We start from the raw sequence: 27,891 nt of genomic DNA on the forward strand, positions 1-27,891 counted from the left end.
TCTGCTAGTAATGCACATTCTCGTGACACGGCACGAGCCGTGGCTTATATCGACATTGATTTGAACGATCTGTTTCACGGCCATGCCGTCCTCGTTTTGTATCGTCGAAAGTGCACGATCACGCACAGGTGCTGTTCAACTCGATTCACAGCACGGAGAAACGAGTTGCCTGGACGCATGAAGCTAATCAATGATGCCAAAATTGACACTTCATGTTATCTAAGTAGCTGGCGCCCTGCTGCAAAGATTCAACTGACAGTCCGGGGGTACCGATTTGGCGTGAGATAAGGCCCCTGTGATAGATCAGAATAAGCAATAAGGTACAGTACAATCAAATTGGGGCTTGGTTCAATTCGGTCTAGGAGGTGTGGGATGATTCCATCTCACTATCTTGTCAGACTCGTACAAATGGCTGAGACACTCCATAGGGGCTGAAAAGGCCCACACTGACTCTCAATCGAGACATATGTCTCATTTTATCCCCGGGAGGATGCGGCGCCAAGCAGCCTCGACTTACGCCAAGCCCTTGCATCAGCACCCTCAAGGCGGCGCGCACGCGGTGCGAAGGAGTCAAACACGAAGTAAACTCTATCAGGCCGAATCCTCCGAGTCGAAGGATGTGCAGAAATGAGACCATTTGGCGCCGCCTCCTTGATGCACTTACTGTGCTCAAATTGCACTCGCTTCTGCCGACCGAAATTTCTATTACTTTTCCAGCTCCGAATTTTTGTCCACAGTATTCAAAGTATGTGTTACCTTTAATTCAAGACAACGGAATCTCACCTCGAGGTCAATGCCCGCGTCAGCAGCAGTCCGCTCATTATAGCCGTGCCCTTCGCCACCAACCTTAATGCAGGCGGCCACCTTGGTTTATTAGGCCAGTTAAAGTGTCGAATGGGCCGCCTCAGGCGTTGATGCCCATCGAACTTCTCTTCATTGTCGATACTGTCAGTCAGGATCATGATCAGCAAGTCTTTCGGAAGCGTGGCGCGGATGGGTCGCCCTCAACTCATACCTATACTGGCCATAGGCCTTCTACTTGCATTATGGACGATTCGCCTGCAGATGCCTGCCATGTCCATCGACTACTCGTGGTTCCGCGTCGGTGATGATGGCAGAGTCACCAGCACTAGCACCGAAGTCAAAGGCCTCGGAAGGCCAGATGTCAGCGACATCGACTTCTCCGATCCTGACGCACCCTTCGTCGGGTGGCCTCTCAAGCGTACTTGCAACGAAGTCACAGAATGGGTGGAAGGCGTCGTGTGGTTGTGCGATAATAACTGGGGCGGCGTTGGCAATGTGCGAAACTTCATCCTCACATGCTTGCGATATGCCATAGAAGCAGGTGTCACCGGCATTACGTTGCCCGCGATACAAAAGAGAAACGACGACAACATCATCGATATCAACTCGGGCAAGGACTTCCGGCATTTCAGTTATTTTTTTGACGAGGAGAACTTTCGACAGGCGCTTGGGGAGAATTGCCCACGAATTACAATCTACGACTCTTGGGCAGAGATTCCCAACATCACTACACCACAGGGCTCATTTGAGCCTGAAATAGAGAAGATCAGCCCACACCAGTTCTTCGATCGAGGTAACTGTGACGGTGGTGAGCTGGATCACCACACTGATCGATTCGGAGGTAGGACAGCCCACAGCCAAATCGCGAACTCAATCACGCAGGGGCTCTCGATATGAGAGCTCTGTGCTGATCTAAACCACATCAATTAATTCATCCCGGGTCATACGCTGACAGAACCACAGATGTGTTCAGGGAATGGCTACAATCCGAAGAAGACGGCACGCCGCCATCGGCCGCGAATCCTCGACTGTTCCGCATGACTGATTACCCAGGCGTCCTATGGGAATGGCCGCGGTGGCACGATGGCCCTGAGTTCTCGAACACGTTCGGAGGGCTGCTGAAGTTCAACGAGCAAGTCATGCGCCTCGGCAAGAAGGCCCTTGAGAACATGCACACCTTCGCGCAAAAGCATGCGCGGACCCGTGATCCACTGAGTATAGAAACACGATCAAGTGCTGCTAACCCCTCTGCCTTTATGGGGATGCATCTACGCACAGAGGCCGACGCCGTAAAGTTCTGGCCAACCTACGAGGAGCAAGAGACTGCCTACCTCGCAAAAGCAAAGGAGCTGGAGCTTCCGGTGGCGTACGTGGCAACGGGCAATCTCAGCGAGGCACACAAACTCTCCGCCGCCGCGGATAAGGCACTGGGAATGCTGGTGGTCAGTAAAGCGGACCTACTGACGGGGGATGATGCTGAGGAGCTGGCGTCACTCAGCTGGGATCAGCAGGGACTAGTTGATTATATCGTCCTGGTCGGAAGCGAATACTTTGTCGGCAACAGCAGGAGCAGCTTCTCAATATTAACGACACAGAAGAGAAACCTGAAGGAGGAAGGGATCTACTCAAGACCATACAAGGTCCGGCCGGGAGGGTACGGTCGCAGCATGATCGTGGGCCCGAAGGAGCATTACTATAAACACTGGTTGTTCATCTGGGACTCAATGTGGCCTTGATAGAATCATAAAACATCCACACAGGGTGGTGATAACAGATGATTACATGACTACGGTTGACGCCGAGTCTCACACAAATATAACATAATTAATTCGACACCCAACCGCAAGCTCTGCAGCACCGAGCAAAATAACTCTTTTTTCGATGTCACGCGCATATTGGAGTCTACAGCAGTCTATGGACCCTTACCATTCAATTCGGTGATTTGTAACTTGAAAGGAGCACTGGCATCAAGCAGTTCTGGCTGGCCATGTCCAGGAGATGCGCTCACAGAGCCGATTATAGCGATGTCCAGGATCATCTCGAGGAAAGACCGTTCCAACATAAACGGATTAGATACCGGCACTCGGCTTTTATAGAATTGCACTAAGCTCTTAATATCGATATCATCTGTCAGTTGCATGAATGCCCACAGATCCTCGGGAGGGCAAGGGAACATCTTTATTGTGAGTAATATTGCATGAATCTCTTCAAAGAGACTAGCATCAGGCTGATGTGCACTCAGAAAGGCTTGAGAGATCTCGCTTGGCTCTGATCTCTGTTTTCATCACGCCCCGAGCAATCAGTGCTAGATCGTCTCATATGATGCCCTGGTGTTCTTGTGAGATGTTTTTATAACATGCCACACTGATCACTTTATCTCATGTGGTGGATGATGAGCCGCTGTTGGGCTCGAAAAGATTGAAGATCACGCTCACGCATTACTCTAGACTCGGATTTGAAGCCTACCATAGTTGTTTGGAAATGAGGTCACTTACACTAGGCAGCAACTGGGCGGATTGCGCAGGGTTTCCAGAGGTTGAAGACATACACACACAATCATTCGATCTGCAGCCGGACCTTTCCATCTTCCCAACTCTGTCCTTTCTAGAGGTGCGATATTCCATTATCGGCAAAGGTAGTCTACAGTGGTTCCTGAAGGGTCGCCGGAAGTTCCCTTTCTCGATGTCACAGAGTCCTCAGCAACGTAACACTATGATCATAACGCTCCTCGCTCGATGCTCCCAATCCCTTCAGCAAATCGCTAAGACTAGAATGAAGCACTCGCTTGGAGTAATGACTTGATGCAGACCATTGAAAATAGCCTGCAATCTCAGAACGCACCGTAAGCGTCTTTTATGAATTGTCTTGGGACAGTGAAGCCTTCTGGACCCCATGAGTCTAGCTGGCAGAGTCGTCGACCGGACCAATGCGGTAGCCCTCTGAGCATCTGGTCTGATAGGTTTGGGAGATTTCTGAATAGTAAACAACTCTAAATAAAAATCTTTTTCAGAATTGACGGCATTTGTGGCATAGCTGTGCGATTCGCGCGATCTTGGCTTGGATACCAAGCTGGACCGAACGAGGCAAGGAAGCACAATCCGTATTGACTAGTTTGGGAGTTTTACGAGGCAAGCTGCTCTGTTCCAAATTGGAGTTCAACAGCCTTGATGTAAGGACTGAGAGGCTTCCGCAGTCTTGGCCGTCGTGGCCCCATTGTGCTGTTGTGTCGAAGAAGCGAAAGGGCCCAATGACCCTTTATGGGACAACCTCCTGTAGGATAACCTCCTGTGGGATAACCTCCTATGGGATAACTTCCTATATAACTTCCTATAGAATAACTTCCTATAGGATAACCTCCTGTGGGATAACCTCTTATAAGATAACCTCTTATAAGATAACCTCCTGTAGAATAACCTCTTATAGGATAACCTCCTATAGGATAACTTTTTATAGGATAACCTTTTATAGGATAACCTCCTATAGGATAACCTCCTGTAGGATAACCTCTTGTGGGATAACCTCTTATGGGATAACCTCTTGTAGGATAACCTCCTGTGGGATAACCTCCTGTGGGATAACCTCCTGTGGGATAACCTCCTGTGGGATGGCCTTCTATGGGATAACCTTACATAAGGGGAAGTAGATACGCCACAAGAGACTCGACAATGTGTTACGACTTTTGACAATGTGGTGGTGGTATTCTGAGATTTCGTGTGAAATGTGGAAAAAAAAGCGAGGGGAGTGACAGCAACATATAGCTTGAAATTGATACTGGGTGCTTTCACACCCCCGAATGTGGCTGTCTTCATACGCAATCAGTCACGCAAAACAAAATAAGTCATATAATACAGAACATTTAGATCATTCTTCTATCGAAAAAGCCGAGTTACACTCTGGCAAGGAGTAGTGATCTATTCAACGATAAGACCCCCATCGAGACAAGATGGTCGCGAAAGGACATTCGGCTTCTTTTTGGCCTGTCGTATAGCATTTGTAACAAACAATGCGGTATTAATTGGCCGTCACGCTGTCTATCGTGATGAGCATATCTGTGTCTCGGTGGAACTGGGTCCATGCCACCAAATGACGGACGCTGGGAGCGTTCCTGGACTCGGAAGATCTCAGGACTGAATCGTTGAGCAATACGACCTGGGCACAGACTGAACGCGAGCTGCAGATGTTGATGAGCTGGGGTTGTCCCGTCATGCCGGGGGAGTCCGAGCGGGTAAGGTCCACGATGACGACATGCGCCTGGTGTCCTTGAGCTCCCTGGTGTGTCCGGATCTCGATGCGAGACTTGTCGAATGACACCCACTGTGCCTTGTGGCCCACGCCAGTAATCTCGATCTGGCTGCGCTTCTGGAGCTCATGGGTGTACAAATTCCTTTGGGCCTCGTACGGTGCAATGATCATGACAGTGCCACCGTTGAAATTGTCATCGGCCAGGAGTGTGACCAGCTTGGTCAGGACCATGTTGACATTGCCGACGTTAGAGAAGGAGCGGGCCTCACAGCTTTCGAAGGAATTAGGGTTGATCATAAGAGAGTTGCCCTTGATAGTGTCCTGGCCACTCAGTTCTCGCAGCCACCTGATTGCTGCCAAGTCAATCTGGCTGAACCGATCGTTGGCTTCCTTGAATCGAATCTTGCCGTTGTAAAATTGTTTGTTGAAAAACTCACCAACCCAACCATGCTGCCGGAAATTCTGGGAAAGCATGAATGTCGGATGTCCAGCTGCCATTAGACGGTGAATGGCGGACCAACTCATCTGGTTAGCAAAGGTTGAAGGTTTCGGCAAATCCTTCTCAGGCTCGTCTGGCTCTGCACCTTCAGCGGATTCCTTCTTGTCCTTGGAGTCCTCATTGTTGGCTCTCTTGAAGGACCTGGGCGGCTTGTACTTTAGGTGCTGGTAGGTTGACATGATGACGGGACTCAACTGCTTGTGGTCACCGAAGCAAAAGAAAGCTCGAGGGCTGAAGTGAGCCAGGAGGATGAGGAACGATATCTCCTTGTCGCGAGGGCTCTCATCGCTGATGATATAGTGGGGTCGAAAGTTCTCGCGGACTGTCTTGTCTGCTACTCCAACAGGAGTTCCAAGAATAACATCAGCCTCGGCAAGCGCGTCTTTTTGCGGACCATTCATAACAAGCTTGTTGATCTGCTTGCCAACGATGAACGTCTGCTCCGGGCTGCCGGATACCTTTGTGACGAGTTCGGCGAGGTCATCATATTTGCGACCTTGGGATTTCTTTCGGTCTTCCTGGTATAGCTCGATGGCCTTGTCGACAATCGACATGTTTGTACGCCTTGCCTTGCGTCCCCTCCGGTCGAACGAGTCAGCCTCATCAGAGAAGGCTCCCAGTAGTCGCATCAGGATCCCTCCAGTGCTGTCCTCGGCGGTGCGCTGAATGTGGCGCCCAACCTTGGCAAATGCCCGGATGAAGTCCCGAGCCTCGGACTTCCATGAGTACAGGCGGAGTACAATAGGGGCGCGCTCTCGTGGCCTGACCTTTTCTCCACCGAGACGTTTCCACATTGTCCAGAAGCGGGGGAAAAGATCGTCAACCGCGGTATTTTGTCCAGAAACGATGAGGACCTTTGTCTTGTCGGGAAGCGCTGAAGACGCGGCCTTTTCTGCATCTGTCACGGCCTTTGTGCGCATAGGCTGAGTCAAATACACCTTGTCGAATTCTGCTGCACTGAGCTGTGGTCCTACATCCACAGGCCGATCTGTCTCTTCTGCGGCAGGCGGACCGCTCATGACAGCAAGGCAGGCGATCCATAGAGCCAAGTAGGACTTCCCAGTACCAGCCGGGCCATGGATGTATTTGATGAGCTTCTTGTCATCAAGGAGGAACTCTATTGCCCCATGCTTGTCCTTGCTCAGTTGCTGGTAGAACCTCTGGAGATGGCGGTCCGGATGTTTTCCGCGCCTCAGTTGCTCAAAGGCAGGCATGATGTCTTTCAGTGCTTCTCCATCGCGCAACTTTGCTGAGATCAAGTCCCGGCTAGCGTTGATGCTGGCAAGTGAAGGCCGATCGTCAAGAGGCATTGTGTGAGGTGCCATCAACTTCCTCAAGGCATTCATCTCTGCCTTGTGGGTCTTGTCGCTGTCAATGACCCTGATCTTGACAGGCACGTACATCTCGTCTGACTTCAGTCGGTCAGAGAAACTTCGCAGCGTCTTGAGAGGCTTGCCCTCCTCATCCGTGCTAAGATCTGGCAGGTCCAGCAAAAGGGGAAGTTTCTCGCCTGCGGTTTGCTTGTCGGCTGGAACCTGGAGCTTCCATACATGGGTGGTCGCTGGCCACAATTTGCTCGGCACGTCGATTCTGTGACCACGCAGGCGGGCTGGGTTGGTGAATGGGTCTATCTCATCATCTATCTCCGGAGGTGGAGGCCTAAGCCAGGCCCGGTTCGACTTCACAAACTCCAAGATCCGATCATTCTCTTCATATACTAGTCGAATCTCATCAAGGTTGGTCCGCAGGAGATCGAGGTTCTCGGTAATCTCGTTACCGCTGTCGTCCGTGACGCAAAGGGGGCTGAGCAGGTATACGAGCCTTTTTTCAACGTCAGTCCGGGACGTTAGAGTGTGGTCATTATCGGCATCCCAGACAGAGGCTGTGATATGCATGACAATTTGATCATCTTCTCTGGAGCTCATGTCCCCGGCGTAGTCTCGCCTTTTGACGGAGACACCTTTCAGCACAATATCAGCGGAGTCGCCGATGCGTGGAAGGAGGTAATCGACTTCAGGGACAGTAGTGTTGCTGTCGATCAACATGAAGTACTCTTGCGGTGCCTGATCCTTGGGGTGCAAAGTGCGGGGGTCTGCGAGGAATCGAACTGGGACGTCAAACTCTGTCAATTTACCAATCTGGCGGTCCTGGTACTCTTTTTCTTGCTGGTTGCCAATGGCCATGGCGACGTAGTACTGCTCATTGGTGTCGAATGTAGCCAGAGCAGGTATCTTGTCCATGAGAGGAATGGCTTTATCCTTGGGGATCGTTCTGAGGTCAAGCATGCGCTTCGAGGGCGAGTTGGCAAAGTAAATCGCGAGTGGATCATTCGAATCCCGGTGCCATCCCTCTGTGCATTTCTCGAGGATCCTCACCGTGTAGTCAAGACTCATGTCTTCAGTCTCCTCGTAGATCGGATGGACAAGGTCAACTGTGACATTTGCGTTGCTGTCAAGCAGGCCGATGATTGTGTCAACCGCTTCCTTGATTGGACCTGAGCGAATACTGGTCATGTAATCGGTGACATTGCAGCGGGGTGTCCCGACAATTGTGTACTGTACTGCTTTGGTTTCACAGGTGGCGATACCAAGCAGACTGGCGGCCTGATCCGAGGAGAGTATCTGGAGCTTGGGCTCATCCTCCTGAGCCTTTATCATTGGCAGCACGATGTCTCCAAGTTTCTTTAGGTACTTGCCTCCCTCTTCCCAGCCGCTTGCCCAGCGCGACATTGTGATGAAGATGTAAGTCAAGTTGTGTTCTGGGAACAAGTATGATGCCTGGAGAATCAAATCGTCATGCGCTTCTGCACATGGAATGCAGAGCTTCTTCAAGGAGTCCTCATCGGAATTTCCGACAAGCTTTCCATTGATGAACAGCTGGGTTTCAATCTGCATGGACTGGAGGAGATCATCGCCGTGATGCTCCAGCATCCTAAAACCCAGGTCCACTTGCTCTTCAGGGAGGGGTGGAGCGTCAGCAGTGGCGTCATCTTCGACTTTGAATAGCTGTATAGCTTGAATGTTGGCTTCGTGGTATGTGGCTTGCTCTGTGTCGTCGAGGATGAGAGTCATCGCGCCACAGGTCATCTTCCAGTCTTTCATGACATAGTCGAAAGGCATTTGCGTGTTGTTGGCGATGTGCTCAACTGACTTCTTGAGCGCCTCAACCGGGTTGGCCCACTCACTACTGCAAAAGTCCTGTTGCGCCCGAACAGTCAGTTATTTGTTTCAAATTCACTTTCGACAAGAACATGCCAAGGCATGTCGGGGTCTGGAAATAGGTGATGGTGGGAAGTGGGGAACCATGTTGACTTACCTCGACGTCCATGGCCAGCTCGTTTCCAGGGGAAGGGGGAGGAGAAGAGCTGTAGATGTCCTCCTGCTCATGTCCGGGTGCAGTGCCTTGAGTATCAACGACGTTGGTGGTGTCCTAGTAAGTCTCTTGTTAGCGCAGTACCCACGAAACCAATCAGGGTACGATCAACTTACATTCACCTCAGTGGAAGAAGTCGGGCCCTCTTCGTCACGAGAGATGATGTGGTCAGGATGGTAGTCTTTCTTTGCCTGACGTAGCGCCTGAGGAGATACAAAGTCAGTGAACCCATTCGTGCAGACTGGAGCACCAGTGGCAACTTACAGAGATGCTGCTTGAGCGCTTGGGAGACATCTTGCGATCGGTGCTCTGTTATTGCCGTTGTCAGTATAGCTCATCGCATGCTTGAGACGGCTTTCGACATGTCAACTTACCGAAGTGCTCTGCGATCGACCGCGACCTTGTGGGCTTGGGGTGCGGAAACCGGAGCCTGCGTCGCTGACGTTGTCCTGGTCAAACGCAGACATTTTGATGGGTTGATGGATTGACTCCGACCTTTTTGTAAGTCGAGTTGTATGTAGCTTGCGACTTGTGCGAGTCACCAAGTCGATTTGAAAGTGCAATCGAGGAATGTTTCGAGGTTCTTGCTTTGATGGTTGATGTTGCGTTGGTGGAGGGTTTGGGGTTTGAAAAGGTTGGGTGCTTGGGGTTTTGAAGAAGGCAGCTGCTTGGTTTTTAGGTAGGAAAACTATAGAAACGCGTTTCCTATTGTTAGTGGGGTCAAGAACAGTGGGGTGAAAACAGACAATGGGACATCAATGGGGTGAAAAGTGCGGATGGAATCAAATGCTACAATTGCTGAAAAGAATGTGATGAATGCCAGTGGAATGAGAACAAGACAAGCTGACGTGACTTACGCAGTGGGCTGGGACAGGGACGGGTGCTCTGAGCCTGAATGAAGATGAGTTACTGGATCCTGGTGGAAAAGGAAGATGTAGAACAACAATCGTGAGATGTTGATGTTTCGTGGTGGAAAGTGAATGGGTGGAATCCTGGCAGTTGGGAAGGCAAAATGCTGGTTAGCCAAAGTGCGTCAGGTGCCCTTCCCCCTCAAATTGTAGCTCTTCCGGGGAACTTACAAGTTACTGTGTTATTGAGTCTCGGCTGAACGTGCCTAATTTTGTTTGTATCGAAACGCAGGTTTAGACTCTTGCTAGGAGCGTTGATGAATCTTACGACGTGACCCCCGTCGAGGCAGTTTTCGGTCTTGCCCAGGACCAGCATGAAGCAATGAGGAAGAGAAGAGAATCAAGGAAGACCAAAAATTTAATTTTGCTATCAATCACTGTGAGCATCTAATAAAGCATTCCTGTTTCCTGCCTAACATGAGAGGCACCATAGAGGAGAGACAGTGAGCCAATCTGTTCTCTCGCATTATCACTAGCGCTCTGTGTCGCTAGTCCATTGCGAAAACCATAATTGCATGAGGCTGTGCCAATGTATTTGGGATGCGTGACTGGCATTCTCTGTCGCCAAGCACGTTGCCAGGTGTGGGTTGGCTTCCCATTTGATGGAGAAGGTGGCCAGTCGGCGAAGGAGAGAGATTGGGTAAGGGAGATAGGTGGGCAGGGGCAACAAGATCGGCGGGCAACAGAGAAGATTTTCTGTACCATTTAAGCGTTCAAACTGGCGAGATTTTGTCGGCGGTAACCGCCTGACGCTCGTCGACATCATGTGCGTCCTTGGGGCTGTCACTGCTAGGAGATGGCGGTAAAGACTCCTCGGCGGCTCTGGCAGCATTCTTCCTGTCTCGCCACAGTAGAAGCTGAATAGAGGCAGTGACCACAACTCCATATACCAAAAGTCTTTGTAAGCTTGTTTCCAGCGGCGTCTGGGGAGAAGGGGTAGAGGGGGAGAAGTAGACTCACCGAGCAAGATTTGCATGATGATACACCAGAGGTACCCCTTTCGTGCCGCCGGGAAGTCAGTAGTTTTCCAAACGAAATTTGGTGCCTAATGCTTTATGGTTAGTCTCTAATCTGCACACCGCCTGGCACGGCAGTCAAAATAAATCAGGTCTGGACTTACAACTGCCTGCACCACATATGCGAGATCATTGCCCATCGCGACAAGCAGCGCCCTCTTCTCGGTGTCGTCGGTGCAAATCTCGTTGATCCAGGTCAGGATAAGTGGCCCCGCGCCATTCTGGGTAAAAGAGCAGTCAGTAAGCAAGACGAACTTATGTGCAATTCATCGTTTTGCACCACTTACACCAATTTGACTGAGCCAGTAGACTACCATGCGGCCCCTGATATTCTCATACAGTGGCATTTGGCGCAGGAGGATACTGAATATAAGCTGGTTCTCAGCATTAGTACGCCATCTTCAACGCAACTACAATATCAAATCCCGGCTTCCAGTTGAGTTGAGTGCGAAAAGGCTGGCAGCTTACAGTAATAGCTGCGCCGATATAGATAAAAGGCCAGCGCACTCCGTGACACGGACCGTCAGAGGCCCAGCCCCAAATCAGAGCCATCACAATGAAAATACCGGTGGTTGGAAGAGGTACTATATTTGCGCAATTGAGTCAACCCCAGTCCAGTAGGATCCAAATTCCTTGCTTCACTTACAGTCATTGATGTCTGCCACTGAGAACGAGGTGCCCGGCACCGGGGCTGGGGTTTCATTAAAGCTCTTGAGCCAGTACTGCAATACCTCGAATCAGTTATTTCCGGTTCTATAAAAACATCAACTCGCTCAGAGGCAATTTTCTATGCTCTTTTTGGGACTATGAAGACCCAGAATTCGCTAAGAACACCTTCATTTAGAGATGGGCCCTCTTAGAGCAGCGCAGATGGGACATGTTCCTTGGGGTAACACTCACACCCATCGCGGGCTGGGCCCAGCCATTATTCCAGACGACATAACACAACGCTGTCTCTCAGTTTAGTATAAAAGATTTTGAACGATAATTGACACGTTGAGATGTGAAGATCCTCGAGTAGTACGTTAGTCATTGGGAAGGATCACTCACGGAGGAGGTACGTATGCCAGCTGCAAAGGATCTTCTTGGCTTTAGCCCGCGTCCACGGCTGCTTTCCGGCTCGCCCAACAGCCTTCATCCGGTCCACCGAGAGGGTGTGCTCTGATTCGGTGATCCACCAGGTCTTTCCACCGCCAGGCATATTTGGGAAGAATATAAAACCCGCCAAGGCAAGAGGAATAGTAATGATACCATCTACGATAAATAGCCATTGCCCTAATATGTGTTAATCATCTGCTACGGAACCTAAAGTGGCGCATCCTGGAATATTCCAAAACACAACAGACGGGGAACCGTAAAAGGAAAAGATTTGTGCTTACAGCCTGCAAGACCTCCCGACCCGCTCAAGTTTGTGTACTGCATGAGTCTAAATCAGTCCTGGACATTCGATATACTTCATTGAGAACGATCAGATTGGAAGCCTCTGCCCATGGCCAGACCTTGGAGCTGCAGGCCGATGTAGCACCTCCAGATCATGCAGAGGAGGGCAAAAGGAAGTAACGCAGTATTTTCGAGACGAACAGAGGCTAGCTCAGAGCCACTTACCGCCGCTGCCTGCAGAAAACCACTAAACATCTGGCCAATAGACCCAGCTAGCCAGAATACCATGGCCCGTTTACCGATTTCACGAGGAGTATACCACGATCCCAACATGTAATGGATTCCTGTGGAAGTATCAGTATTCGAAGATGATTAGAAGAAACTTCACATGGGACAGGTAGATCGCAGGACACATCCTGTCCCTAAGTTTCAACTAGAGGTGCTTCGTAGTTGTCGGTACGTGGCCGGAATGGCTACGAAACTGCTCGACGATGCCGTGACGAGTACGGGTAGAATAGCATAACGGGGGTGAGAATTGATAGAAGCTAACCTGGGTAGAAGCCTGATCTAGATAGTTTAAAGATTAGCTTCCTTAGTCCAAAGCAGAATAGTCATGAAAAAAAATTAAGACTGTTAGGCTTTGACTTACTCGAAGAGGCCAACAAGAAATCTGAGAGCGTAGAGGGACCGGTAAGACTTTATAGATGCTGTACATATAGTAGCAACGCCCCATCCGCACTCAAGCTGCAGGATGACTGTCAGCGGCGTGTGAAATACTAGATTTTGTTTACCAAAACAAATAGACGAAAACGCGAGACGTACCATAGGTATCACCCATCGTGGTGAGACTCGAGTAAGCAAGAGGTTTGACGGGATCTGGCCGATCACGTACCCGACAGTATAGACTTGACGAGAGTTAGCATTGATTGCGATATTTACAAAGTATACGAAGGTCACAATCAATAAGATTCAGTAATTTGCCAGTCTCAACATACATCATCCTCTGGACAGAGGACATTTACCAACAGAATAGTTAAGGAGAACATAACATATTAGAAATACTCACTGGAGGTGCTAGTAACGAGCTCATTGCCGTACATCTGTAGGTCTTCCTTCATACCACTGAGAAATGCATTGTTGACGTTAGTTTGGTCGAGGTTCTTGAGAAAGTAGCCAATCTGAAGAGTTCGTTAGGGCGTGTGTTATGAATTTGATTGTAGGGGGGATTTCAGGCCTAGCATGGGCTCACGCACCGAAGCGAACGTCAAAACGAAAGCATCCAATTTGAACAACAGTCGACGCTGATCCTGAGGAAGGGCGAACGTGTCCCACAAATATCCTTTCCATGAGTTTTGTGGTTTCACCTCCAGCGATGCATCAGATCTGTCGAGCCCGGTCTCAGAGACCACTGTTTTCTCTGCAAGTCCCATGTTGGACTGTTTTGCTTGATGCAGCGGTATTTGTTTCCAATGTAACGATATCGGCAATCGGAGCTTTTCAGGGCGGCGGAAATATCAAGGTATAAGTATGCTAGAGGGGTCTTTTCCTCATTATCACTCAAGATCACGTCAGTCACCCTTGCAGCACCGGATTTTCGCGAGCCCCCACTTCTCGGGCAGATAGACCACAAACGACAAGGGAACAGAATGTATTGACAAAGCATGTCAATCGTCGGGCAAGTTCTTCGTCTTCCGGCATGTGTAATGTTTGAAGGAGCTGTCGCCCATTGCGCTCATAGCTGAGGGTGGAACCGCGGCCGAGGGCCTCAAGGATTACACCGGATAAGCCTTATCCCCAACACCCGCTGTCTTTCGCAGATTGCCTGAGTTGGGCAACAGTACTCTGGCTGCCCGGGAGAATTGTAGACCGATCATGTTAGATTGATTTGCAGTATTCTCGTCAGGAAATACGGCCATGCCCTATGTAGTTCAGAAGCAAGTATTATAAACTACCCTCCATCCAACCACATATAGGGCCAACACAACATAAACAAAACAAAACAAGCAAAACAAAACACAACGAATCATGCTAGCACGACACAGTGAATACAAGATTATCACAGTCTAGGTTCGATTGTGGTGGGCCCCACTCATTGCGGCACAGTGCCACAAACAAACACGAGAGCCAACATCAACTTTCTGCGAGTGGTGCGCAAATTGTACTAGTGAGCACTTTAAGACAAGAAAGCAATCGTGGGCCATCAGTCAAAACTTTCATTTCAGTATCCTCTCATTTCTCAGCAACTTGTAAGCATTGTCTTCGTCTTGCAGCATGGTATTCAAGACGTTCAAGCGCAAGTAGTACCGGCATACAGCCTACGTGTACCACCCGGAAGTGAACCCAATTCCACACGTCGTCCTGCCGAATGTCTGTTGTGTCCACAACAACGCGTTCACGGACGCTGGTACTCTCTTCCAAATGAATTGGCAGAGCGTCAATCCACCGGGGGTCAAGATCCTCAACTTCGAGCTGATTCACCAGCAAGCGCCGGGTCGCGGCATCACCGACCTTGTGTCAAGGGCGACAATGGTTATAGAGGCGGCAAAGGTCGCTGGCGAGGAGTTGTCTCTTGATGATGCGGTCCGGAAACAAATTGCTGACTGGCACCCAGAGGGAGCTTCTAAAGCACAACCGGGGGAGCGGTGGGACGTGTACAGGGTTGAGCTCGAGAGTGTCTGGCCGGAGACGATTTTCGATCCGGACAGTGACCCTGGACTGAAGTGTGTGATTATGTAGCAGCAAACGATGGCTACCTCAGCACTTGCAAGGACACCTGGTTTCTTTCGAGTTTTGGTCCTTATAATCGCTTAAGAATTCAAGCTTCCAGTAGCCTGACGGGGAGGCGAATCCTGCTAGAGCGAGAACTACTTCCAAGGAACGCTGTATAACCCTATGTTCTTAAATCATCGATGCCGGGGGCTACGAGACTACCGGGAAGGCGGCCAATCTAGCACAGTGATAATTGTTCGCGTTGATATGACATGCAGCGCATGCAGCGCCAAATTTGGATGCGCGATTGGCCGAAGGACAGGGTGCGTGGCATAAGCGAAGGATTCTCAGGAGAACTTGCACGGATCACACTAGCAATACGATTTGGGGTGTCCTGATAGGACACCTCGCAACTCTTGCGAGAGCGGACACTTCAAAGCTTGCAGCTTACCTGTCACAAAACTTGCAGAACTGGATCATGGATTGCGACTACAACGACATTTGTCCAATCTGCAGACAGCTACTTCATCATCCGGCATCAGGCATCGTCTGCGGACATGCAGCTTGTCATGTTTGCCTCTTGACATGGATCGCAACATCAAAAACCGAGCCCCAGCCTCTCAACGCATCATTCCGCATTGCTTGCGAGTTAAATGTTGACTGCATATCGCTTGCATGCCCAATATGCCGGACAGAGACGACATTTTCAATTGATGCCACTCGGTCATCCCAGCTAGAGTTGACATATCCGGTCATGTACCAAGAACGAGCCATGCAGAACACCGAGACCGAATTCATGACCATTCAGCTTGGTAACACACACAAGAAAGTCCCGCCCTCCATCTCACCTTTCTCAGGCATGATGCGTCACCACTGTTGGACCTTCTTTTTGAATAGCTCGCATGCAGACTTGATCGACTCTGTCGATCTCATCCTACATGACAGTTTCCGAAACCACCGTTTCATCACACTGCGGAAACCACCATTCACAAAGTCATCCCTTGGTTGGGGATACTTCCGTATCGCTGCTTTCATCACACTTCACGATGGATGGGAATGGGAGTCGTCTGACGCGGTGAACAGTCAGTCCAAGAGCAAAGGACGTAAGGACAGACTGCCGGTAGAATGGACCTTGGATTTTAGTGGATGTGGTAGCCAGTCGTTAGCAACGATCGCTATCCGGAGGTTGGATACAATGGACGAGATTCTGATGTCTCTTTGTCGTCTTTTCACCACAGGCTGACGGCTAAGTTCCGCAGCCCTTCGGGACAGAGGTCAGGCCAGACCACTTAGTTCAGTACACATTAAGTTTAGTCTCCAGATTCAAGGAGTTTCTCCAGACAACACGATGAGTGAATCCGATACTTCATTCTCAACTAGAGAAGATATCCATCCCAGAAAGAATCAGAAAGAAGAGTCTTTAGACTCGGGCCGCAGCAGACAGTCTCAAATGATGGGCAGTTAAAAGACACGGTTGACGAGCTAGACTAAGTTCTCAATTCGGATTGAGCAATACAATTAAGAGCAGTGACTTCTGAAAACGATTGAATAATGACGGCCTATTTGAGCTTACTTCCCTTGTGGTCTGGGCATCAAAGGCGCAACTTCGAACGATGTGTAGATGAAACAGGCCCAGGCGAATGGCGGGACTTGCTGACGTGGCTTTCACAGAAGATTGATTTCAGTCCAGGACCGCATCGAAAAGACACAGACTTCAGGGTTAAACAAGAGACCTTTGTATTGTGAACCTAGGACAGAGTCTGAGGAGACTTGATTCCAAGATTGGAACAACAATAAATACCAATTTGGGGGAAGCCCGAAATCCCAGATCTTCCGTCGCGTTTCTTTGCACCCGCTTGGCACAAGCCAGTGAGTCGAGGTGACCAAGGCTTCAACTCTACCCTACCTATGTAGGTACGTATGAACTCCGTCTTAATATTAACACTTAACGTATGTCGAACCACCTCAGCAAAGCCCACGAGATTTGTAACTCTTTCCGCTGTGATGCAAAGTCAGGATCGAATACATAGAAAATTGGTACGTGTAAATGGAAGAGTGGTCTGAGCAGGACGTAAGTGCAAGAGCCTCGAGCACATACTTACAGCTTCTGTCCCAGAACGTGGCTGATTGCCTGTCTAACAAACCCCGTAGCTTAGTCTAGCATTTTTATCTGCAATATAACACCCGCCTTTATTCGGCGGCATCAGAATTTGAGTTTGACCCGGTGAAGAGACAGTGACAGTGACTGGATCTGGTACTGGAGGAACAGTGACGGTGGTCGGTCCTGGCACTTGAGGAACAGTGACAGTGGTTGGTCCCGGCACTGGAGTGACAGTGACAGTGGTTGGTCCCGGCACTGAAGTAACAGTGACCGTGACAAATTCCTCTCCTGGTTCTTTGAATATGTTCGTGAAAATCGCTTCTAGGCCATCCACTCCAGCCTCGATGCCTGCTTTGGCGACCTCCTCCCAGTCGTCCTGATCGCTGGCATACTGATGTTGTCGCTTAGAAATCAGAGCACTTGATGAAGCCTGATCATCTAAGGGCCCGTTAGTATTGGCAGGAGCAAGGTAAGAAGTAGAATCAGAAGTTGGAGTAATGGCTTGGTTTAATTCAGAAGCAGTCAGGCCGTGCAAAGGACTTGCAACCGAAAGGCCAGCCAGCACAGAACCAGCCACAAGATGTAGGGGCAACATGACGTGATGATGCTGCACGCTTTCGGGAGCAGAGGATGTTCTCTACGGAGTCGACCAGTTGTAGATTATATTTTTATGCTCAGGGAATGCTTGTTGGCAGTTCGGTCTTGTCGGTGTCGTTCCTCCGATGACAAGAAGAGTACAATGCGACGAAGGGAATGGAACGAAGGACCGCCTTCTTATGTCCAGGAAAGGCAATTGAGAGGGCGGGCCTCTTCAACTAAGGGTACGATGTGATCAAGCTAGTTGTCTAGCCTGTCAAAAAGTTAGATACGGTGAGCCGATACTGCCCTGGTCGTTTGGCTAGATAGTTAAGCTTATCATCAAAAGGTAACATAGCAGCTCCTGGGTTCACGCCATTGAAGTAGGTATGAGTATAAATCACGCGAAATTTTGCCAGGCCCAGTAGTTTTCGTGCTGGCATGAGCTAAAAATGAACCGTCTCCTGACCGACTGCTGTAGACCAGCTGGTTATTTGCGACTGTATGACAATTGGGTTCCATAATAGAACTACAGAGGTCTTTAATCACGACACATGATTGTTTCTGTGACTTCATGAGGCCAGAATGTCTGGTTAGCGCATTTGGAGAGATGAAACCTGAAGCCCATGCTCGGAAAAAGTACAGATTTACAATCAAAGGGGCGTATAGGAATTATTTGATAGGTCCTGCATCACGCTTGAAGTAGACATTGAATTTTCGAGAGGACTTCAGAAGCCATACTTGAAGTGGCGGGTCGAAGGCAAGATTAGAAGAATAAAAATAGAAAGAAGTGTTGCTGGGGTGCTGTTTTTCAGGATAAAGATTTGAACTTCATCAAAATTGATACCCCAAACCTCAGCTCCCTTTCCTACGTCTTCCTTCTAAGTGGTAGGTACAATCAGACAGGCGAGCTCTTGCGCTACATTCTGGGCCATGTAGTAGACCTGACGTCTTTAGCGCTGTTCCCCAAGTTCTCAAGTCGACTTGAAAAACATGAGAAATATCAGGGGCAAAATGAAGGTCGCCCATGCGCGAGGCATCGGGCTTCTCAGACATCGCGGGAGGACAGAACAGTCGCTTAAGACCAAAAGCCAAGAACTCAGTGCCCTAGTGAGGCTGTGGCCAACATGGTGCCTAGAGAACTAGCAACTTCTAAATCACACAGTCAAGAGAAACACGAGAAACAACTCTTAGCTACCTAGGTAGTGAGAACAGACCTTCACTCAGAACCGAATTCGCTTGTCCATCCGAATCAGGAAGCCCCATAGTCTACGCATCATGGTTTACTGCCCACAGAAAGTTGCACTTACGCAGAAGAATCGGTTCACTATTGAGGACTCGATCTCTGCCTCCACCTGACCAGTGAGGTGAGCCATGCCTCCTCCCGCAGAAACATCGGCCCGACTCGTCATCAGAAAGTCTGCTCGCCGGTAGAAGTCCGGGTGACGATATTCGTTCCTGGCCTTTCCAGTGACACGAGCACAAGTAGCGGGCTCGCTCAAGCGTTGCTTTGAGGTCGATCGTGACAGTAGCTATACTGCCCGAGCAGCCAAGTGAAGATGGAAGATCTCTCAAGGCCAACAGCATATGGTGGGAGGAGTTGACGGACATCACGTTTCTTATTGAACGATTAACGAGCACCTTCAATCATGCGTGGACACTAGCTCGATTGTAATAACGATGGGGGCGATGATGGAACCAAAACATATAGGAAATACATGGTTTGAAATTCCAGCTTCATTTGTAATCTACTTTTTGGACAGCATCATTTACTACTCTCGGTGAGCCGACTGGAAATCCAACCAACGCGACCCAAACAGCACATCCTGCCGTGATGCGGACATCCGATCAAAAAGAAAACACTTCCTGCATTAAGCCATGTTTTGCGAGAAGTGCTCGAAATTGCAATTTACGGGTAATGCAAGTGGCGGATCACATCTTCTCGTGCCAGAATTTTCCTGGACAGAAGTCAGAGGCCCTCATTTCACGGCTTTGAGTTACAGGGTAATTTCCTAAACAGAAGTCTTGCACTATCCAGAGCATGTTTCAATTCCTCGCGACACATTCCCTGACTCCTCGGCTTACGAGCGGTCGAAGATGCAGATGGAAAGGGGTCCCGTGTGGCTGCGTGTATGACGTTCCGAAGCCAACTGCGATTCGACTTTGTTTTCCCCTATTCCCCAAGCCAGCCCCAGGTTTCCACGGCCGTCTTGGCGAAATCCGTCTCAGTGCCGGGGTTGGTGTGTCGATTCGATTCGGGGGCTCTTCTCCTCACCCACAGACTTGAACTTAAATAGCTGCCGCTCGCATCGGAGACGCAGGTACAACTGGGCGGCTCACCTCGTCTGAAATTCTCGTACTCGCCTCCTAAAACACCATGCCGCTTTAGCCGTTCTTTTCTCATGCTTTATAGCTTCTTTTATGCTTATTGGACGTTAGCTTTCCCCTCAGTCATTCATCAGCTGGCTGGTGTCTGCCAATGTCAGTGGCTTGGCAGACATCCGTCCGAGCATTGAAACGAAACTAACTTCGTCACTGCCACCCCTATGGCTTCAGGATAGTTCAGACCACACTGCCCATGTTACGAACGGACAATTGCCTTACCCAGTCGGGCGGATTGCAGAATTGCGGAAGATCGACGCAGATCACCTACAACTGCCACTTCAACAGGACATCAGTTGTCACTCGTCGTGGTATATAGTGCCCCGCCGCCATCTTCCTCGGGCTTGGGCTAGAATGTTTTTATCCTTTACGCACATACCTTTCAATCTTCGTGTCTTCTGCAAATTTCGGCTGTGCCGTTAGTCTTTTTACATCTAAATCCTTCATTAAAAACTTAAGAGCTGGGTCTCCATCCATTCTCTCCAAAATGAAGTTCCTCTACATGATCACTCTGGTGGCTGGCGTGTCCGCTATTGCCATTGAGCCTCGTCACCATCAAGGAAAAGGAAAGGGCGGCAAGGGCAAAGGTTAGTTGGAGATCCCAGTCTTTCTCTCTAAATGAACTCGAGGCTAATGAAAACATCTAGCAGGAGCAGCGGCAGGAGGAGCAGCTGCAGGAGGCGGTTTGGCAGCTTTGCTTGGTGGAGCTGCGTATGTCTTCACCCTTACCTGTCTGACTTCGTAACAGTCTGCTAACTTAAAGCAGCGGTGCAGGTGCTGGCGCTGGCGCTGCAGGAGGGGCTGCTGGCGGTGGTAAGCATGTCCCAGACACTGCTTGACCTTCACGAAGAACATATATCTATCATATGCGTTGGCTGTCTCACATCTTGTAGAGCCCTTGCCAGGCCGCAACTTGTGGGACTGGCTGGCCATCAGCAGATGATGTTCCATCCTATCCCTCTTCCCATTGTGAAAAGTTTGCCTCGATAATATGAAAGCTGACTCAAATTAAATTGTAGCAGACGCGGCGGCTCAGGGTGGAAATGCGGCAGGCGGCGCAGGCGGCTTGGCTGCTCTTTTGGGCGGTGCTGCGGGCGCGAACTGAGGTGTGTGAGGTTCAGATTCTTGCGAGTAGGGCGACAGCTACACAGACGATGCTATCAGGTGTCATTTCTTGCCACCAGTAATGGGCCTGTAGAGACAAGTCGCGAGCAACATCAACGCAGCCAGAGGCACGTCTGTACATAACACGAAGATTGAGCTTCTCGCTGTGTTAAATAAACACGTTGTAATGCAAAATTGGAGATCCAGAAGATTACTAGTTGCTTGGAATACGTGACATGACATGAGCTGTCTATTATAGGACGAACAGGTATTCCACGCACATGTGTAAGTGTTCTCCACTTGCCTAGAGCCCGGTCTTATACCCCAGCATGCGCTCGCTCTCGTGAAACAACATCTGTGCATTGTATGGGTCTTTCGCATGCTCTGCAAGATGTTCATCGCCTAATTGGCAGTCTGACATGTACCCGTATGCCTCACCGCCGATATCAAGCTCCGCAAGCTTGGGGTCAAATGCTGCGACAATCGTCGTGGCTGCGCCCTGGTCCAGATTCTTCCACTTGCCGTGGGGTGCCGTGCCATCAATCGCTTTTCTTCCCTCTTCGTCGAGATATCGCGACAATTCTGTTTCGATGGTCCCAGGATGGACTGATAGGGCGAGTATGTTATCGCCCTTCTTTTTGAAACGTCGGGTCAGCTCTGTTGCGTGCAATATGTTGGCTGTCTTCGATTGCCCGTAGCCGATGAATCCAGGGTAGCCATCAACTAGCCTCAGAAATCCATCGGGCAATCCTTTGGGAGGTTTCTGGCTGTCCGGTACTCCGTCGTAGACATAATGGTAAATTTGGTAGTCGTAGAAGCGAACGGGGGACAGCCGATGGCCGTGGCTGCTGAGGTTGACAATGCGGGTTGCGCCTTTCGGTTCATCCTCTTTTGCTGCAGCACGAAGCTTAGGAAGCAGGAGGTATGTCAAGTAAAATGGGCCAAGGTGGTTAGTGAAGAAGTTGGTGTCGACCCAAGTGTCTCCCGGTGTCTGTACCGCGTCTCTAGTTAGGTGACTGATGCCGGCGTTATTGATGAGGACATCAACGTGGTCGACCAGAGCATCAATCTGGGCAGCGGCCTCCTTGATAGAATCCAATGACGAGAGATCAAGAGACACCTTCTTGACCTTCACAGAAGGAGAATTCTTTTCGATCTCTGCTGCCGCTGCATCCAGCTTAGATGCGGTTCGAGAGGCCAGGATCAGAGTCGCTGGCTCCTGAGAAGCGATCGCTACAGCCGTAGAGAACCCAAGCCCGGCCGGGCTAACACCAGTGATGACGACTAATAGCCAAAATCAGCCTATGTCTTCAGGTTTTGGTCAGTGGTTTTCACGAACCAGTCTTTCCCTTGATTGATGCCCCGAGAGCTTTGGCCGCTTCGGTGCCTGTGGTGTCTTGGTTGAACTCTGGATTGGACGTCATAGCGTACATGAGAGTAGAGAATTGGTTTTACAGGTTTCTCACAGACTTTATAATACCGTCGAATCGCGATGTTTTGAAGAAGTCGGTGCAATGTTATGTGATGAAGGTGAACTATAATGAGGGGAACCTTCGGCAGCATGAAGCTCGGTTTCTCGGCGTCTACTTCTGATGAAGCCCCGGGCCGCTTGGCCTTCCTAGATATTCTCCCCTCACATGACCACGCGAAACTTTTTGTCCGTTCACGAATCTGGGCAAGAAGCCTGTTCCTTCCTGAATCTCATCTTACTTAAGTCGACCCGCTTCCTTCAAGCTTTCATGATGGTGTTGACTAGTATGGTGCGCAAACGCAGAAAACATCGACTTTCGAGTGACGTTTGGGGGGACTGACAGCAGCGGGGCATTGGTTCAGGGCCACACTTGATACCATTCCATCTTTTGTTGTTGCAAGATAGTGCAGATTGGACCAATGAATATTGTCCATCAACAGTGAGGCTCCTTTATGTAGCGTTGATGTCAGCGTTAGAGCTGGTAGTCAAGACAGCTTTGATAATCAAGCCACTGCGTAAGGAGTATCTCGTCCACGTACATAGTCTTGGTACTGATTAGCACGGCGGCTGAATAATGACTGCGCCACCCCTTGAATCCTTCCAGAACTTTAGGCGGCAGTGCACAGGGTAGCGCTTACTGATCTTATGGTTAGGATGTTCCCTCAACCTTACTTATAGATAGATGACTTCCAATTTCTTTCGCCTCCCGGCGGGAACCGATTCCACCAAATTTGTTCCAGCGTCGGAAGTGCTGCAATTCGAGCTAGCCTGAAGCCTGATCATGGCAAGAAAAGGCAGCACCAAAGTGAGGACAGGTAAGTAACTAAGAGCAATTAAATAATTTTTTGATGAATTGCTGATTCGGTTATCTGCGTAGGGTGCTTTACGTGCAAGTGAGTTGGAACGCTTGTCCTGAGCGCCATCAAGCACTCATCAAATCGTAAACAGAGCACGAAAGGTCAAATGTGACGAGGCTAAACCACATTGTCGGAGATGCACCTCCACGTGCCGCAAATGTGAGGGATATCCCGCCCATCCCACTGGTCAAGCAGCATACTCTTGGGCAGACCTCCTCTCAGCGCAGAATGTCGCACCGACCGTTGTCCGCCGCAATCCGAGCATGGTTTTTACTTCGAATGATATGGAAGCCCGGGCCTTGGAGTTCTTCAGGCTCCAGGTTGCGCCGGTGCTTTCGAAGCATTCCAGCAAGAAGTTCTGGAACATCCTTGTATCACAGGTTGGGCAACAGGAACCTGCCGTGCACCATGCTCTGGTGTGCATAGGCTCTATGTATGAGGGATTGAATGACACCAGCCACGACCTCCTGGCACTATCTCGAGAGAGATTCGCGATCACTCAGTACAATCTGGCGCTGAGCAAGTTGATCTCATCAGCCAATGACAAGAACACAACCTTGCTCGTCTGTCTGCTCTTCATCTGTATAGAAACGATGCGAGGAGATAAAGATATGGCGATCGAGCACTGTCGACATGGCATTACTATCTGCAATAGCACACCACAGGGGCTTTTGGGCTGGGCAAAGCAGGAGCTCCAGCCGATATTTCTGCGCCTGGCGACGTTCCCGTACTTCTTTGGGGTTGAAGCTGCGGATTTCCCAGAACCTGTGGGCCTGGTCTCAGATCCTATCGCACTAGATGTCACATCTAAGGAGATGGAGACGTCCTGGAACTGGCTCGTTAATCGTACTGTCCGCCTGATCCGGCTGGGTCTCAGCTATCGTCAAGGCCCTCTACGTCACTTGTCGACACCGAGCCACCTGTACGAAGAACAACGGGACATATTCGATGTCTTAGTCGTGTGGCGGAATCATTACAGGGACATCAGATTGAAAGGCTCACTGAGCCTAGACGATTTCCCTTCGCATCTATCCGACGAGATGAAATGCATCGTGGGCAAGATCTGGGTCTCATGCTGCCTTAGTGGCGACGAAACGGCCTATGATGAACACAATCAGGACTTCGAGGAGCTTATACATCTCGCTGGACAGTTCGCTGAGCTCAAATTGGGAGAATCAGGACCAAAGCCGAAATTCATTTTCGAAATGGGCTTTATGCCTTATCTTTATTTTGTGGTCCTGAACTGCCGACGGTTGGACTTGCGACTTGCTGCATTAAGATACATGCCATTGCTTGGGTACGAGCGGGAAAATCTATTCAAAGCCAAGATGCTGTATTACGTTGGCATGCGCTGCGTTGAGATAGAACATGGAATTTCCCTCGATCCCGCCCGACCAGAGTTTCCCAACGACATTGAGGCACAGCTGCCAGCAGACCAATTCCGCATCAGGAGTGCAGACATCACAGACGAAGTGGAGTTCCGCTTGGATGAGAACGGTAGGGAAGTCGAATACAAGAAAGTCTTTTTCTGGATCAAACCTGATGCCATCACTCCAGGCTTCACGGAGTGGGTGAAGATTGGATCCTTTCCTAGCGTGCCGCCCAGGACAGAAGCGACCACTCCAACTTCCAGCGCAGCAATGGCGACGGAGTAAGGCTTCTGCAGTCTGGTTCCAGCATAAGCTAACTTAGATTCCTGATATAACTGTACCGTTCTGGCGTTGAGGAGCTATTCATTCACAATACCATGTCCACAGGACTCATCGGAAACCCGAAGGCTAGCAATTTTTCAGCATGAAGAAATGATCAAAAATACGTTTACCTCGAGACAAAGCCACTGAGCATGCTCAAGTGTAAATGTAACAGCAACGCAACCAAAGAGCACTATTGATTGACCGATCATCCACAAACGATCGAGGTGCACCTTACGAGTGCACGCACTAGGTTCCTCGCTCCGCAAGCAGCTTAAGCGCATGGACGCGCTTTTCAGCAAGAAAGTAAAGCTTCTCCATAGAGCCGAGTCCGCCAGTCTTCTGGCTTAGTAACTGGCTGGTTTTGACCAGATTCTTGATCTCTCGGCCATTCAAGCTCAGTCGGGACAATTTCTCCAAGTCCCCTTCCATATTTGCAGACGCAAACCCCTCCCTTCCAGCTCGATCAATGAAATTGTTCCAGATCTTCAGGCGCGCTTCTGGCGTAAGCTCGTAGTACGGGAGAAACAGATCCACCCGGGACTGGAAGGCGAAGTCGATATCAGAAGCTCGGTTGGTTGTTAAGAAGAGTATGCCAGGGTAGTATTCCAACTTGGTCAAGAACAGAGACACAAGCTCGTTGCGCTTCATATTGTCACTTTGTCGTGCTGCCAGAAAGACGTCTGCCTCGTCCAAAAGTAGCATCGCGTTCCACACCTTGCACAGCTGTAGTGCACTGTCGAGGTTCTGTTCGATTTCTGCAGGCTCTGTACCAAGCGAACTGGCGCTCATCGAGTAAAGGGGCACATTTGCACGCTCAGCCACTGCCTCTGCCGTAAAAGTCTTTCCAACGCCTGGAGGGCCGAACATTAGGATGATGATACCACGCCCTTTTTCGGGAATGAAATCATCAAACGCTTCGTTTGATGTGGTCTTGCTCTCCACGAAGTCCCAAGCAAGCTGCTTCTCATCGGCTGGGACGACAAGGTTGTCGAAGGCGTCATAGTTCCACTCGATGTCAGACAATCCGTCAATATTCATTAGACCTGTCACATTGGTCAGCATTTGCTTATTTGCCATCAAGTGGCAGGCCTGGAGCTCAATTCTTACCCCATCGCTTCGCCTTCAAGTCGAATCCTCTGAGCCATGGATCTGATATCAGACATTGCTCACTCGTCAGCGGCGAAAGGTCTTCGTTCCGGCCCCACAGGTCATGATCTGATGTGTCACTCAAGTCTGAGGAAACCTGAACGAAATCGCCGGACTCGGATGGTTGAGAAGGACTTGGAGACCGGTTTGAGTCTTCACTGTGGGATCGTGTGCTGGACCGGGAACTTGCCCTGGAAGTGGTCCTGGATCTGGATCGCATCGGTGCCGTCTCCTCATCTAGACACTCCAACGGACGCATGTTGGGCTTGCCAAGGTTGGAGGACGCGTAGTATGCAAATGTATCGACAATCACGCGACCCTCGACCTGTGGTAGCCGTTAGATAATCGACTTCATAGTCCGCGACATAATGAACAGCGATAGCGAACATACCGATCTCTTTCCCGTCATGAAATCATTTTCAAGCATATGCATGTTTCCCTTATAGGTCTGTGAGTGGTATCCCCTGAGGCGCTCAAACTTCCTACCTCGTTCGAGCATCTTACTCTTGAAGCCTTCGGGGTCCGTGTGAAATGACAAAGGATAGACATCCAATGCGTTGACGTAGCGTTCACCTGAGAAGGGCTCAACCCATGCAACTTCCTGAACGTAGCCACAACAACTTCCATCCCAGGCCAATTTCTCGAACGTGATTCTCCACCCTCGTGAATTTTTGTTCTTGTACTTCAGAACTCGTCCGAGAAGGGGAATTCCCCAGAGAGTCGTGACTACAAGTTCTGAAGGAGGAAAGATCTGCCAGACGTCCTTGTAGGAAATCCTGCCTGTATCACGGGTTTGCGCCAAGGCCCCGACAGACGGAGCAAGTATGGGGCCGAGGAAGCTCACGAGGGCATCACCAGCCTCTTTCTCGTCAACAGTAACATCTTCATCGTCTATAAGCTTGGAATGTAGAGCGTTCAACTGGCCCCATCTGTGGACTAGCGGTCGAAAGGGGTCCTGGAAGGTCCAGTTCGCCAGATTCAAATCGAATCCTTGGTAACCCTCGAAGACCCTGGTGAGTAAGTCTCTCATTAAGACGTTGTTGATAGTGAAGCTGAGAGTAGTCCTACTACTTTGTTAGTGAATTTGTTCCATCGCCCGGGGATACTGCTCGATATCCAAGCCTGGTGGGCTTTCTTTGAGTCGGTATAGGGGTTGGAAACCCCGAGGCGAATACTTTGAGAGACATACCAGGAGCCCTCACACCCTGCTAGGCGATGAACAATATCCTTCGTTGCCATGCGGACTTCTAACTCGTCGGCTTCATCCTTGAGGCTGACGAATTCTGACCACCGAGATATTGGCACATAGTTTTCGTCGTGCCTATATATGGTTCCGACTTGCGAAGACATGGCAGCTGTGGTGCTATCGATGGTTATTCCAAAGTCAACGAGGCAATAAATCGAGCAAATGAATCCTGAAGGGACCGATGATAGGAATATTGATCTGTGAGCTGGACATCTAGACAACACGCGCTTCATTGAATTCCTTTCACTTTTATATCTGCTGATCATGGCTAAGCCTCGGGCTGCGACCGGAAGCGTGCAATGCACGGCAGTCTAATATTTTCTGGCTATTCTTCGCAGCGAAAATGCTAGTGGTTTGTGCAGCTCCACGTTGGTAGTCATTCAC

The 27,891-nt window shown here is 49.9% G+C and overlaps 8 protein-coding genes across 8 annotated transcripts; 4 read left to right on the forward strand and 4 right to left on the reverse strand.

The window, feature by feature from the left end:
* Positions 1-960: 960 nt before the first annotated feature.
* Positions 961-2,540, forward strand: J7T55_009037 (lternative oxidase; the record flags this gene model as incomplete). Its single annotated transcript, XM_053141960.1, has 2 exons — positions 961-1,645; positions 1,768-2,540. 2 exons carry the CDS (start codon positions 961-963, stop codon positions 2,538-2,540), a joined length of 1,458 nt encoding a protein of 485 aa, XP_052994878.1.
* A 2,275-nt stretch (positions 2,541-4,815) lies between these two features.
* On the reverse strand, positions 4,816-9,384 carry J7T55_009038 (uncharacterized protein; the record flags this gene model as incomplete). The annotated part of the gene is made up of 5 exons (XM_053141961.1): positions 4,816-8,742; positions 8,861-8,974; positions 9,034-9,120; positions 9,182-9,226; positions 9,292-9,384. The coding sequence occupies 5 exons, from the start codon at positions 9,382-9,384 to the stop codon at positions 4,816-4,818; spliced, it is 4,266 nt and encodes a 1,421-aa protein (XP_052994879.1).
* Positions 9,385-10,538: 1,154 nt separating this feature from the next.
* Positions 10,539-13,651, reverse strand: J7T55_009039 (uncharacterized protein; the record flags this gene model as incomplete). The annotated part of the gene is made up of 13 exons (XM_053141962.1): positions 10,539-10,705; positions 10,786-10,870; positions 10,946-11,062; positions 11,129-11,215; positions 11,310-11,425; positions 11,488-11,563; positions 11,742-11,791; positions 11,892-12,116; positions 12,221-12,257; positions 12,447-12,565; positions 13,044-13,097; positions 13,288-13,399; positions 13,475-13,651. 13 exons carry the CDS (start codon positions 13,649-13,651, stop codon positions 10,539-10,541), a joined length of 1,422 nt encoding a protein of 473 aa, XP_052994880.1.
* A 988-nt stretch (positions 13,652-14,639) lies between these two features.
* Positions 14,640-16,173, forward strand: J7T55_009040 (uncharacterized protein; the record flags this gene model as incomplete). The annotated part of the gene is made up of 2 exons (XM_053141964.1): positions 14,640-14,941; positions 15,306-16,173. The coding sequence occupies 2 exons, from the start codon at positions 14,640-14,642 to the stop codon at positions 16,171-16,173; spliced, it is 1,170 nt and encodes a 389-aa protein (XP_052994881.1).
* A 4,303-nt stretch (positions 16,174-20,476) lies between these two features.
* J7T55_009041 (uncharacterized protein) lies at positions 20,477-21,094 on the forward strand (the record flags this gene model as incomplete). The annotated part of the gene is made up of 4 exons (XM_053141965.1): positions 20,477-20,576; positions 20,640-20,700; positions 20,756-20,802; positions 21,009-21,094. The coding sequence occupies 4 exons, from the start codon at positions 20,477-20,479 to the stop codon at positions 21,092-21,094; spliced, it is 294 nt and encodes a 97-aa protein (XP_052994882.1).
* Positions 21,095-21,397: 303 nt separating this feature from the next.
* Positions 21,398-22,526, reverse strand: J7T55_009042 (retinol dehydrogenase 13; the record flags this gene model as incomplete). Its single annotated transcript, XM_053141966.1, has 2 exons — positions 21,398-22,377; positions 22,433-22,526. 2 exons carry the CDS (start codon positions 22,524-22,526, stop codon positions 21,398-21,400), a joined length of 1,074 nt encoding a protein of 357 aa, XP_052994883.1.
* An 819-nt stretch (positions 22,527-23,345) lies between these two features.
* On the forward strand, positions 23,346-25,076 carry J7T55_009043 (Transcriptional regulatory protein moc3; the record flags this gene model as incomplete). The annotated part of the gene is made up of 3 exons (XM_053141967.1): positions 23,346-23,379; positions 23,442-23,457; positions 23,513-25,076. The coding sequence occupies 3 exons, from the start codon at positions 23,346-23,348 to the stop codon at positions 25,074-25,076; spliced, it is 1,614 nt and encodes a 537-aa protein (XP_052994884.1).
* A 285-nt stretch (positions 25,077-25,361) lies between these two features.
* Positions 25,362-27,611, reverse strand: J7T55_009044 (uncharacterized protein; the record flags this gene model as incomplete). Its single annotated transcript, XM_053141968.1, has 4 exons — positions 25,362-26,158; positions 26,223-26,586; positions 26,653-27,325; positions 27,451-27,611. 4 exons carry the CDS (start codon positions 27,609-27,611, stop codon positions 25,362-25,364), a joined length of 1,995 nt encoding a protein of 664 aa, XP_052994885.1.
* Between the last annotated feature and the right edge of the window lie 280 nt (positions 27,612-27,891).

Source organism: Diaporthe amygdali (genome assembly GCF_026229845.1).
Source record: "Diaporthe amygdali strain CAA958 chromosome Unknown NODE_10_length_1141467_cov_65_626103, whole genome shotgun sequence".
In the NCBI taxonomy this organism is placed as follows: Eukaryota; Fungi; Ascomycota; class Sordariomycetes; order Diaporthales; family Diaporthaceae; genus Diaporthe; species Diaporthe amygdali.